Source organism: Nicotiana attenuata, unplaced genomic scaffold, assembly GCF_001879085.1.
Source record: "Nicotiana attenuata strain UT unplaced genomic scaffold, NIATTr2, whole genome shotgun sequence".
In the NCBI taxonomy this organism is placed as follows: domain Eukaryota; kingdom Viridiplantae; phylum Streptophyta; class Magnoliopsida; order Solanales; family Solanaceae; genus Nicotiana; species Nicotiana attenuata.
This window is the reverse complement of record NW_017673521.1, coordinates 109,453-123,007: the sequence shown is the minus strand read 5'-3', so window position 1 is coordinate 123,007 and position 13,555 is coordinate 109,453. Positions and strand designations below refer to the sequence as shown.

The 13,555-nt window shown below is 41.8% G+C and overlaps 1 protein-coding gene across 1 annotated transcript; it reads right to left on the bottom strand.

Annotated features, from left to right (window-relative positions):
- Positions 1–619: 619 nt before the first annotated feature.
- On the bottom strand, positions 620–1,949 carry LOC109216620 (early nodulin-like protein 1). Its single transcript, XM_019380792.1, has 2 exons — positions 1,590–1,949; positions 620–1,133 (listed from the first exon to the last, which is right to left on the bottom strand). The coding sequence occupies exons 1-2, from the start codon at positions 1,768–1,770 to the stop codon at positions 781–783; spliced, it is 534 nt and encodes a 177-aa protein (XP_019236337.1). The 5' UTR covers positions 1,771–1,949; the 3' UTR covers positions 620–780.
- Positions 1,950–13,555: the final 11,606 nt, after the last annotated feature.

The following is a 13,555-nucleotide window of genomic DNA, read 5'->3' as shown; positions in this document are numbered from 1 at the left end:
GGTCACCTTTTAACTTATACCCGCTTTGCAAAAAAATTACAAGCATACCCACTTTTCGCGTAACTTCAGACATACGGGCTTGAAGTAGCAAAAATTTATGTCTGAAGTTCACTTCAGAATATTTTGCTTGAAGTGTAGCAAAACTTCAGAATGTTTGTTTAGCCTGACTTGCAAATGGCAATTGCTGAACTTTAGCATTCTAGTAGCTGAAGCTTTGTTCTTTATTTGTTAAATTTCAGCATGTTTTAGCTGAAGCTTTGTTCTGTATTTGCTGAACTTCAGCATTCTAGGGCTGAAGTTTGTTTTGTATTTGCTGAACTTCAGCATTCTTAGAGCTGAAGTTCTAAACGACAATGAATTTAATAAATCATGATTAGCAGCGATTGATGTTGTTCATTTCAAAGATTAAAGAATAAAAAATATTTTTGACATGAAAACAAGTTACTACAAGATAATTAATTAGAAGTGAACATTCATGATATCACTTTGGCTGATCAAAAATATTCAGCACAATACTTTGCGAAACTTAACTAGTCATAGTCTTGAGATTCAGACATAGTCGTATTGATGCTCTCATAATTGATTGCAGCTATCACATAAGACTAGACAAAGGGTGATGTTATGTAAAAAAATCTAATCCGAGCAAAATAATTATTCCAAACATCAAAGTGGCAAGTTCAAAGAGTCGATGATCATAATCTGTTAAAAAACCTAACTAGTCTCGTCCTTGCATCACACTACATAACCCTAAAACAAATGGTAATCTTCAGGATTTAAAAACTAAATAAAAATAGATCCAAAGAATGAAACCAGAAACACCATAACATGACTTGGAGAAGCAACAACGTTAGCCAACTGAGTTGCACCACTTTTAGTAGGTGATGATGATGTTCCACCAGTAGTCTGATTAGAAACCTGGGGTGGGATTTCTGGTTTTTCTAATACTTTGACTATCATTTTCATACCCTTGTCGCAGTGTCCTGATACTCCACTGATGAAATAGAACAAGCCGGGTCGGTCCAGTTTGACGATGGATGTTCCATTGTTGGAGAAGAAGATTGGATGTGCTGACTTGCACTTCTCGTACTCTTCTTCAGTCACCACCAACACCGAGTCCTTCTTGTACTCAAACCCTACACATAGAAACCCACAATAGAGTTGGATAATAAATATCTCCATATGCACATTGACATATTGATTTAATTTATATACATTGACAGTGAAAATATATTGAATGGACTGTGTCGGTGCACCCACTATGATAATTTCCTTTTAAAAAAATTATATGTACTTTGAAATTACTTTAACAAATATAGTTTGTACGGAGTAACACTGTACAATCAAGTCGATCAAATATAGACCGATAATGGAATCTATCAAAAATGTGCGACTATTGACTGCAGAGTGTTGGTACAGCCACTACGAAAATTTGAAAATATATTTGTAACTCTGAAACTATTTTCACAAAAAAAAAGGTGGGTACGATTGTCAGTTTGTCACTGTATCTACTAAGTAAAAATGTTGGATGTCTCTTTTTTGGGTAGGCATATTAAAGTTTAATAATAGTGGGAAGATAAAGATGTACTTACTTAAGGTGTCATTAACCTTGAACCTATTCTTGGCAGCCCACTCGTTGTATACTTGATCATCTTTTGCTTGAGGGACAACCCATCCTTTGTCACCACCAACAGTGAATTCAGTAGAAAGAGCAGTGAAGAAATGAAGTGAAAAGACGAAGACCAAGTAGAGAAAAGCTTTGATGGAAGTCATGATTTTTTTGGACTAGAAAGAAGGGAGCCCTTAGTTGTATGATTTGTTGTGAGTTGTGAAATGAATTAGCAAAGAAATGAAGATAACAATATTGTGATATGATTGATTGTTTAAAAAGGAGAATTTGTTTCGAAGTTGGTTAAGTTTTTGAGTTTGTGGGGGAGTGTTATTAGCAGATAGTTGTGGAGAATTTTGAGGTGCATGTATTGTGGCATCAGTTGAGGAGTAGTTCTTCTTTTGACTCGGTATTACTGTTTTTCAAACTTAAATCCAAGGTGGTGAAAATAATTCTTTCACGTGATTATTATCTATCTAGCTAGGTTATTCGTACGAAAGTAGGGAGAGAGAACTAAAATTGCAGTCAATAATTGGTGGAAGAAAATGTAGTCAATTATTAACAAGAACTTTTTTATTTTACCTTTTGGTCATATCTTCTATCTATCTATATAGAATAGGAGAAGCAAAAGCACTAATAGAATTATTACGAGAAAAGTCGTACATATACACATAACTAAAATTATAATAAACAAATAGTCATAAATGAAGAATACTATAAAAATAATTAAATCAAATGATATCGTAAAAATACATATACTAATCAAATTTCTCATGTAGGAAAATTTATTGAATAAATAGAACTCATAATTTCATAATGAAAAATACAAAAATATAAAGAAACTATTAGGATATTATATATATTATATATATAACACATTTTATTAATTATTAAAAATGTTAGTACATTTTTTATAGAAATAATAAAAGGCTTATCTCTTTATACTTTTGATGAATAAAATTATATATATTATTTAAATTTTCAATAAGTATATAAAAAAAATATAAATAAATAACACTCAAGAAAATTATTGATAAATTTAGACAATTGAAGAATTCTAAACAGTATAACATAAGTATAAAAATATATATTTCCAGAATAAGAAAACATATATATATGTTCTACTAGAAGAGAAGTAGTATCAAAATATTAAGCCAATTGACAAATTAAAAACATCACATTAGTAAATGTATAGTACTACGTACTTGCCAATTTAATAAATAAAAAATAAGGAATAAACAATTTATTTGATTACTATAATGCTTTGTATCCTTTGATTTTGTATAGATTTTATTATATTTATGTACACTACATTAAATAATAAAATAGTAACTAATATTTATTAAAATAATATGATATATTAGATCATAATTTTATAAGATTAATATTCTATCAAATTATTCGCGCATCGCGCGAGTTCTAACACTAGTTAGCAGAAAATGCACGGTCACAACAACGATGAATAAATATTGACAATTACATCAGATATCACTTGGACCTATAGCCCATCCGAAAATGACATATATTTGAAGCCCTATCCTGCTTTGGCCCAGGTTGTATATATTTTGAAATTTTCTTTGAATTAGCCCAGAGTAAATTAGTAACGGTAATTCTTTTTCTTTTCTTTATTTTGATTTTACTCTCTCTTCTTCTCACATCTTCTACATATGTTTCAAGGGGTCGTCCGCCATTACTGCTTCTTTCCCTGTGTCACGTGGTTGTAATGTAAGAAAATTGAAGAGTAGAAATCCACTATTGAAGGCCATTCAAAGCTTCACTTTCGAAAATATGATTTTTTGAGTTTGTTAGATGTTTGGATTGGGTGTCATTCCAATTGATTGAAAATATCAAAATGAGTTCAAAATTTAAATTTGAAGTGATTTGAAGTAGATTTGAGCAAGATTTGAATTAAATTTCAGAAAAGATGCCATTATACAAGCGTCTGTAGGCGAACTTCTTCCACGATTTTCAGTTGCAATTATGGTTCAAAACTATTCCAAATCTCCATTAAATGACTTCAAGTTTTATATACAACCTCCTTAATATGTGATGACCCTAAAGGTCATCTCTTGTTTTAGAAGTCAAAACTGCGTTCCAAGGCCTTGAAAACCTCCTTTTGCCTCACCTCGATTTGGGTGCGCAGTCCGGGCGCATTTCCGAAAAGCTTTTATGTAAAATTTTAGAACAATAATGAAATTGGCCTTTAAAATTGATTAAAGTTGACTTTGGTCAACATTCTTGGTAAACGGATCCGGACCCGTGATCCGTGATCCGACGGTCCCGTAGGGTCCGTAGTAAAATATGGGACTTGGGCGTATGCCCGGAATCGAATTTCGAGGTCCCAAGCCCGAGAAATTTTTTTTTTAAAGAAAATTGTTTGCTGGAAAATATAAAGGCTTTTTGAAATGAAATGATGCATGTTCTTGTTGGTATCAGGCCCGTATCTTGGTTCCGGAGTCCGGTACAAGTTTAAATAATAAATAAGTCGAATCTGTAAAATTTGGTAAGAATCGGAATTGATTTGGTATAAATCGGACCTATAGTTGAGAAAATGGAAATTTCAATGTTCTTGGAGAATTTTATGAATTTGAGGTTAATTTGGTAGTTGTTGATGTTATTTTGATGATTTGATTGCACAAGCAAGTCCGTATGATATTTTGAGACTTGCGTGCATGTTTGGTTTGAAGCCCCAAGGGCTCGGGTGAGTTTTGGATAGGCCACGGAGTAAAATTGGACTTAGGAGAATTGCTGGTGTGTTTTAGATGTGTAACAGGCCTCTGATCTCGCAAATGCGAGATCAGGCATCGCAATTGCGATGTAAGCAAGGGTCGCAAATGCGAAGAACCCAAGGCCAGCCATTTCTCGCAAATGCGAAGTCTTCAGTGTATTCCCAGAAGTGGCAAATGCGAGGATTTCTTCGCAAATGCGAAGGAGGCAGGAGTCGCAAATGCGACATATCCTTCGCAAATGCAAAGGTAGCAGGGTCCTTAAGGGTTCGCAATTGCGAACCCTGGTCGCAATTGCGACATCAGAGACCTGTTAAGTGAATTTCAGACGGGATTTCATCTATTTTTACAACTCTTCAAACCCTAAAACATCTTTGGGCGATTTTTCAAAGGCACAAACTCTTCCAAATCATTAATACAAGCGAATTGGAAGTGGAACCGAGAGGTAAAGCGGTAGTAGAGGCTTAATTTTTTCGTGGAATCGAGGTAAGTGTTTGGCTTAACCTTAGCTTGAGGGAATAGGATTTGTGGTCTATTTGCTATGTGTTTGTATCGAGTACGACGTATAGGTGTGGTGACGAGTATCTATACGTTGGTGTCAAACATGCCCGTGAGTCTTGTACCATGATTGTTGTGACTCTATTATGTATCGATCATGCTCAAATTGATGATTATTAATGTTGAACGAAGCTTATGAAAGTTTCTTGGTTATTGACTATTGTTGAGTATTGACTCAAATTGAAGTTTCATTTTGTAAAAAGATTGTTGAAACGAGATTGGTTATAGCTGAATCCCTTGCCGGGAGGTTTGTTGATATTGTTGATTCCCTTTCCGGGATAGTAATGTTGATATTGGTGATTCCCTTGCCGGGATATGATTGTTGATATTTTTGATTCCCTTGCCGGGACATATTATTTTTCTGTTGTTTAGGTGAGGAAGAGTGTAAAGCACGAAGGGTGATGCCGTGCATGTTATTGTGAGAGAGTGTAAAGCACGAAGGGTGATGCCGTGCCAATATTATGAGTGTTAATGCACGAACGGTGATGTCATGCCATGATTTGAGAGTTAATGAACGAAGGGTGATGCCGTGCCTATATTGTGAGGTAATGCACGATGGGTGATGCAGTTCCATGATTATGTGAGGCAATGCACGAAGGGTGATACCGTGCCGATTTTGTTGATTCATATGGTGAGGACGAGAGTAAAAGCACGAAGGGTGATGCCGTGCATGTGTTACCGTTTCATTATTCTTGTTGCTTTATATATGATGTTCATTGTGTTCCATTAATAATGCTTCCGTATTGATTTACTGTTAGAATCTGATATTTCACCGCAGCATGTCCCCTTCCCTCTTTATTCTGTTGATTTCTATTGTTATGTTTCTGCTTGTATATGATTTAACTGCACAGGTATATATGATTGTGGTGTCCTAGCCTCGTCACTACTTCGCCGAGGTTAGGCTCGACACTTACTCAGTACATGGGGTTGGTTGTACTAATACTACACTCTGCACTCTTTGTGCAGATTTTTGTACCGGACCCCACTGAGTAGCTGAGGTAGCTGTCTTCAGTCCAGGGAGACTCAGGTAGATCTGCTAGCGTCCGCAGAGCCTAAAGTCCACCTTCTGTGTTTAGCTTTTCTGCAGTCTCTTTTCATTCCGAGAACAGTTGTACTTTTCTTTCTAGACTTGTATTTGTAGTAAAAATCTTAGTTGCTCGTGAATTTGTGACACCAAATTCGTGGGTAGACATGTATTGGAGTATTTGGATTTAATTTATCTCTTCCGCATTTATCATCTGTTTTACTTTAGTTTATGTTTATAATCATTTGGGTTGATTGTTATTGTGTAGAACCGTAATAGTTGGCTTGCCTAGCTTTCACGAGTAGGCGCCATCACGACTCCCGAGGGTGGGAAATCCGGGTCGTGACAAGTTGGTATCAGAGCTCTAGGTTGCCTAGGTCTCACAATTCACGAACAGGCTAGGTAGAGTCTGAGGGATCGGTACGGAGACGTCTGTGCTTATCCCCTAGAGGCTACAGAGTTTAGGAACAACTTCACATCTATTCTCCTCTGTCGTGTGATTTGACTTCTCAATGCTAATTGGACTTCCACTCCGTTCTTTCGCAGATGGCGAGAACACGTGCTTCTTATCCGCTGATCAGCAGCCCGAGCCCTAGTGGCAGCTCCTACGAGGGGCAGAGGACGAGGCCAAGGCCGTGCTAGAGGCCGAGGCAGGGGCAGGGCTCAGCCCAGAGCAGCAGCACCAGCGGCGGAGCCTCAGGTAGAGTTCGAGGAGGAGGCTCCAGCCCAGACCATTCCAGCAGGGCCAACTGTCACGACCCTAAATCCTAACCCTGTCGTGATGGCGCCTCTCGTGAAAACAGGGCCAGCCGACACTTCCCATTTCCAATTTTAAATAGATAGGCATTTAAGAACCGTTTAAAGCATGATAAAACAATCCGAAATAACTAATAATAACATAAATACGCGGAAGAATCACCCATACACAGCCCTAACCGGGTTGTCACTAGTCATGAGCATCTAAAAGACATAACAAAATTCTGATAAATCCATAACTAGTACAATGTCTAAAAGGAAATAGAGACAATAAAGGAGTAGAGACATGGGGCTGCGGACGTCAACACCTACCTCGTAATCTCCGAAAGCTCGCCTGAATCTGGAGGAATCAGCACTCGGGAGGGGGAGCTGATGCGCCTGAATCTGCACACAGGGTGCAGGGAGTAAAGTGAGTACTCCAACTCAGTGAGTAACAAATGTAAATAATGACTGAAAACAAGAAAACACGCAAGGCACAAGGCATTCTATGATGAAAAGGTAAAATCATTTAAAAGCAGTAAACCAGTGAAAATACAAGTAAAATCCGCTTGCAACAAGTAAACAGGTAATTGACAGACAATTAATGTACAGTAAATAATAGGAGCTCGCCCCTCGGGCACAGTATCACCACATCCGTCCCTCGGGCAACATCTCAGAACAATAACAGCCCCTCGGGCTCAATCTCACATCACACTGGGTACCCGCGCTCACTGTGGGTGTGCAGACTCCTGGAGGGGCCCCTTACGGCCCAAGCGCAATAACAAGCCATCTCGTGGCATCAAATCTAGGCCCTCGGCCTCATATCAATCAAGCCACCTCGTGGCGTACATATCTCAGGCCCTTGGCCTCAAATCAGTATTAGTGTTTCCTCACAACATAGGCCCTCGGCCTTACTCAATCAAAAATACTCACAAGTCCCTTGGGCAATAGTAAAACAGTGTTTCTCAGCCCAAAACATCATTTAAAATATCATTTAAGTCTCAAAACTGAGTAAAAAAGGCTGAGTAGTAAAACAGTGGAAAATAACATGACTGAGTTCAAGTAGTAAGTCAAAACGGTGAGGAAATATCAATAAAAAGCCTCGAAGGGTTCAAATAGTTGACACGAAGCCCAAATATGGCATTCAGCCCAAATCATAATGATAGCAAATAAGTTTCAGTCAAATATGCGGTAAAATCATCAACCGGGACGGACCAAGTCACAATCCCCAATAGTGTACGACCCCACGCTCGTCAACAAACGTGTGTCTCACCTCAACATAGCACTACGATGTGCAATCCGGGGTTTCAAACCCTCAGGACATCATTTACAATCATTAGTCACCTCGAACCGGCTAAATCTCTAGCTCGCGACGCCTTTGCCCCTCTAATTGGCCTCCACGCGTGTCAAATCTATCCAAAATCAGAACGATGACGTCAAAATATGCCAAGGGAACAAAGCCCAAACGAAAATAATCAATAAAGGGCACAAATCCCGAAATTACCAAAACTCGACCCCCGGGCCCACGTCTCGAAATTTAGAAATTTTCACACCAACGGATTCCTTATCTCCCCATGAGTTCATACATATCAAGAATACTAAAATCGGAGTCCAAATGACCCCTCAAATTCTCATTTAAAGGCCTCTTAAACTCAAGCCCTAATCCTCCATTTTTGCCCTTTAATTCCTTTAATTACAGCGCTAAAATTCAATGAAATACTACCATAGAATTGTGTTTTAGGTCCAAAATACTTACCTTAACGAAGTTATCTTGAAATCCCTCTTCCAAATCATCCAAAAAGCTCTCAAGTCGAAGTTAAAAACTGGTGGAATAGCTCANATCTGACCATTTTTCGCTTTTGCGATCACTCACCCGCATCTGCGGCGCCGCATCTGCGGTCCCCAAACCGCAGATGCGAAAATACCAGAAGCAGCAAATCTGAAGCTGCAATCAACATCTAACTTCTCCGTTAAGCACCCGAAATCACCCCGAGGCCCCCGGGGCCTCAACCAAAGGCTCCAACATATCCTAATACCTTATTCAAACTTGTTCCAATCATCAAAACACTTCCAACAACATCAAATCACCCAAAACGCATCGGATTCAAGCCTAAGTTTCTAAAATCTCCCGAAATACGCTTTTGATCAAAAACCCAACCAAACCACGTTCGAATAACCTGAAATTTTGCACACCCATCCCAAATCACATAACGAAGCTATTGCAACTCTCGAAATTCCATTCCGACCCCTATATCAAAATCTCGCCTACCAACCGGAAATCGTCAAATTATCAACTTCGCCAATTCAAGCCTAAATCTACTCCAAACCTCCAAAACCCATTCCGATCACACTCCTAAGTCATAAATCACCTCCCGAAGCTACCCGAACCATTAGAACTCACATCCGAGCCCTCTAACACATAAGTCAACTCCCGGTTGACTTTTCCAACTTAAGCCATTCTTAAAAGAGAGTAAGTGTCCCAAACTTCACCAAAACCAATCTGAATCCAATCCAACCGACCCGATACCACAAAACACGGATAACAAAGCATAAAGACATAGAAATGGGGGAAATAGAGCGGTAACTCATGAGACGACTGGCCGGGTCGTCACATCCTCCCCAACTTAAACAAACGTTCGTCCTCGAACGAGTCAAGAAACATACCTGAAGCCTCAAACATGTGAGGATATCTCCTCCGCATCTCCCGCTCGGTTTCCCAGGTAGCCTCCTCCACGGGCCGACCTCTCCACTGCACCTTCACCGAAGCTATATCTTTTGATCTCAACTTCCGAACCTGACGCTCCAGAATAGCTGCTGGCTCCACATCATAAGTCAAATCACCCTCCAACTGAACCGTGCTGAAATCCAGCACATGCGATGGATCTCCAATATACTTCCGGAGCATAAAAACATGGAAAATCGGATGCACACTCGACAAGCTGGGTGGGAAAGCAAGCTCGTAAGCCACGTCTCCAATCCTCCGAAGTACCTCAAAAGGCCCAATGAACCGCGGACTCAACTTCCCTTTCTTTCCAAATCTCATAACACCTTTTGTGGGCGAGACCTTTAACAGAACCTTCTCACCGACCATGAAGGACACATCTCTAACCTTCCTGTCAGCATAACTCTTTTGCCTCGACTGCGCTGTACGAAGTCTCTCCTGAATCACCTTCACTTTATCTAAAGCATCCTGAACCAAATCTGTCCCCAATAGCCTAACCTCACCGGGCTCAAAACAACCCACTGGAGATCTACACCGCCTCCCGTTCAAATCCTCATATGGAGCCATCTGGATACTCGACTGGTAGCTGTTGTTATAGGCAAACCCTGCAAGCGGTAGAAACTGATCCCATGACCCTCCGAAATCAATAACACAAGCGCGTAGCATATCCTTCAAGATCTGAATAGTGCGCTCGGATTGCCCGTCCATTGAGGGTGAAAAGCTGTGCTCAACTGTACCTAAGTACCCAACTCTCGCTGAATAGACTTCAGAACTGGGAAGTAAACTGAGTGCCCCGATCTGAAATGATGGAAACTGGGACACCATGCAACCGAACAATCTCCCGGATATATATCTCTGCTAACCGCTCGGAGGAATAAGTAGTATAGATAGGAATGAAGTGCGCGGACTTGGTCAGCCTATCCACAATCACCCAAATAGCATCGAACTTCTTTAAAGTCCGAGGGAGCCTAACTACAAAGTCCATAGTGATCCGCTCCCACTTCCACTCTGGAATATCCATTCTCTGAAGCAAGCCACCCGGTCTCTGATGCATTTATTTCACATGCTGACAATTGAGACACCGAGCTACAAATCCCACAATATCTTTCTTCATTCTCCGCCACCAGTAATGCTGTCTCAGATCCTGATACATCTTCGCGGCTCTTGGATGAATAGAATACCGCGAGCTATGGGCCTCCTCCAGAATCGACTCCCGAAGCCCATCTACATTGGGCACACAAATCCGGCCCTGCATCCTCAATACCCCATCATCTCCAATAGACACGTCTCTGGCATCATCATGTTGAAATCTGTCCCTAAGGACGAGCAAATGTGGATCATCATACTGGCGCTCTCTGATGCGCTCATATAGGGAAGACTGAGAAACCACACAAGCCAATACCCGACTGGGCTCCGAAATATCCAACCTCACGAACCGATTGGCCAAAGCCTGAACATCCACCGCAAAGAGGTCTCTCCCCAACTGGAAATATGCCAAACTCCCCATACTCACTGCCTTTCGGCTCAAAGCATCGGCCACCACATTGGCCTTTCTCGGATGGTACAATATAGTGATGTCATAATCCTTAAGTAACTCTAACCATCTCCGCTGCCTCAAATTAAGATCCTTTTGCTTGAACAAATGCTGAAGACTGTGATGATCAGTGAATACCTCACAAGATACGCCATACAAGTAATGCCTCCAAATCTTCAATGCGTGAACTATGGCAGCCAACTCCAAATCATGAACGAGGTAGTTCTTCTCATGGGGCTTCAACTGATGAGAAGCATAAGCAATAACTCCACCCTCCTGCATCAACACACAACCAATCCCTACTCTCGAAGTATCACAATACACGATATATGAACCTGAAGCTGATGGCAAAACCAACACTGGAGCTGTGGTCAAAGCTGTCTTGAGCTTCTGAAAGCTCTCCTCACACTCGTCCGACCATACAAATGAAGCACCCTTCTGAGTCAACTTGGTCAAGGGCGATGCGATAGATGAGAATCCCTGAACAAACCAGCGATAATAGCCTGCCAAACCAAGAAAACTACGAATCTCTGTGGCTGAGGACGGTCTGGGCCAACTCTGAACCGCCTCTATCTTCTTTGGGTCAACCTGAATACCCTCACTGGACACCACGTGTCCCAAGAATGCCACTGAACTGAGCCAAAACTCACACTTGGAGAACTTTGCATAAAGCTTCTCCTCCCTCAATCTCTGCAACACAACCCTCAAATGCTCCGCGTGCTCCTCCTGACTGCACGAATATACCAGAATATCATCAATGAAAACTATGACAAATGAGTCAAGATAAGGCCGGAACACGCTGTTCATCAAATGCATGAACGCTGCTGGGGCATTGGTCAGCCCAAAAGACATAACCAGGAACTCATAGTGACCATATCTGGTCCTGAAGGCCGTCTTAAGAATATCCGAATCCCTGATCTTCAACTGGTGATAGCCCGAACGGAGATCAATCTTGGAGAATACCCTCGCTCCCTGAAGCTGGTCGAATAAATCATCAATGCGAGGCAAAGGATACTTGTTCTTAACTGTTACCTTGTTCAATTGCCTATAATCAATGCACATTCTCATAGTGCCATCCTTTTTCTTCACAAACAGAACCGGCGCACCCAAGGGGACACACTAGGCCGAATGAACCCCTTATCAAGGAGTTCCTGAAGCTGCTCCTTTAACTCCTTCAACTCTGCTGGTGCCATATGATACGGCGGAATAGAAATAGGCTGAGTGCCCGGCACCAGGTCAATACCAAAATTAATATCCCTGTCCGGTGGCATGCCTGGCAGGTCTGCAGGAAATACATTAGGGAAATCCCTCACAACTGGGACAGAGTCAATACTGGGAGTCTCATCTCCAACATCCCTCACAAAGGCAAGATACGAAAGACAACCCTTCCCAACCATACGCTGGGCTTTCAAGAAAGAGATCACTCTGCTAGGAACATAATCAGTCACACCTCGCCACTCAATCCGTGGCACACCCGAAATAGCCAACGTGACTGTCTTGGCATGACAATCAAGAATAGCGCGACACGGAGATAGCCAATCCATGCCCAGAATGACATCAAAATCCACCATACTCAATAATAAAAGATCAACTCGGGTCTACAGACCCCCAATAGTCACCACACACGATCGGTACACACGGTTTACAATAACAGTATCGCCCACCGGGGTAGATACATGAACAGGTAAAGCAAGAAACTCACGAGGAGTACCCAAATAGCGAGCAAAGTATGATGAAAAATAAGAATAGGTGGAACCGGGATCAAATAATACAGAGGCATCTCTGTGGTAGACCAAAATAATACCTGTAATGACAACATTGGAAGCAATGGCATCGGGTCTGCCTGGAAGAGCATAGAAACGGGCCTGACCGCCCCCTGATCGACCTCCCCCTCTGGGGCGACCCCTGGCTGACTGATCCCTACCCCTAGCTAGCTGGGCGGGTGGTGGTGGAGCAACTGGCGCTGAAGCTGATGATTGACCCCTCTGCTGGGATGAACTAACAACACGACGGGGACACTGCCTCCACATATGGCCCATCTCGCCACACTCATAACAACTCCTAGGTGCTGGAGAAGGGGACTGATGGGAACCCCTCGCACCAGAGTGACCAGCAGATGCACTCGGCGTAGAAGAGCCCTGAACAGATGGAGCATGGGATGAGCTCTGAACTGGGAGGGCACTAAGTGAAGAATGGCCCTGGTGTGAACTGTGGGAACCATGACCCGATGACGCCCCTCGATAACCTGAGCGATCAGACTGACCATGACGGAACTGTCGGCCTCTGCCGTGCTGAAACTGGACCCTCGAAGGACCACCACTATAGCTACCAAATCCTCGAGGCCTCTTGGCCTCTCTCTCCTCTCTCTCCTGGCGACGGACAGACTCAATCTCCCTAGCAATATCCACAAACTCCTCGAAGGTAGCACCAATCACCCTCTCCCTGGTCATAAGGATACGGAGCTGATAAGTAAGACCATCGACAAACCTCCTGATCCTCTCTCGATCTGTCGGGACCAACCAGATGGCATGACGAGCCAACTCAGAGAACCTCAAATCATACTGTGACACGGTCATTCCCCCTGACGCAACCACTCAAACTGTCTATGCAGCTCTTCTCTGCGAGACTGCGGTACATACTTCTCCAGAAA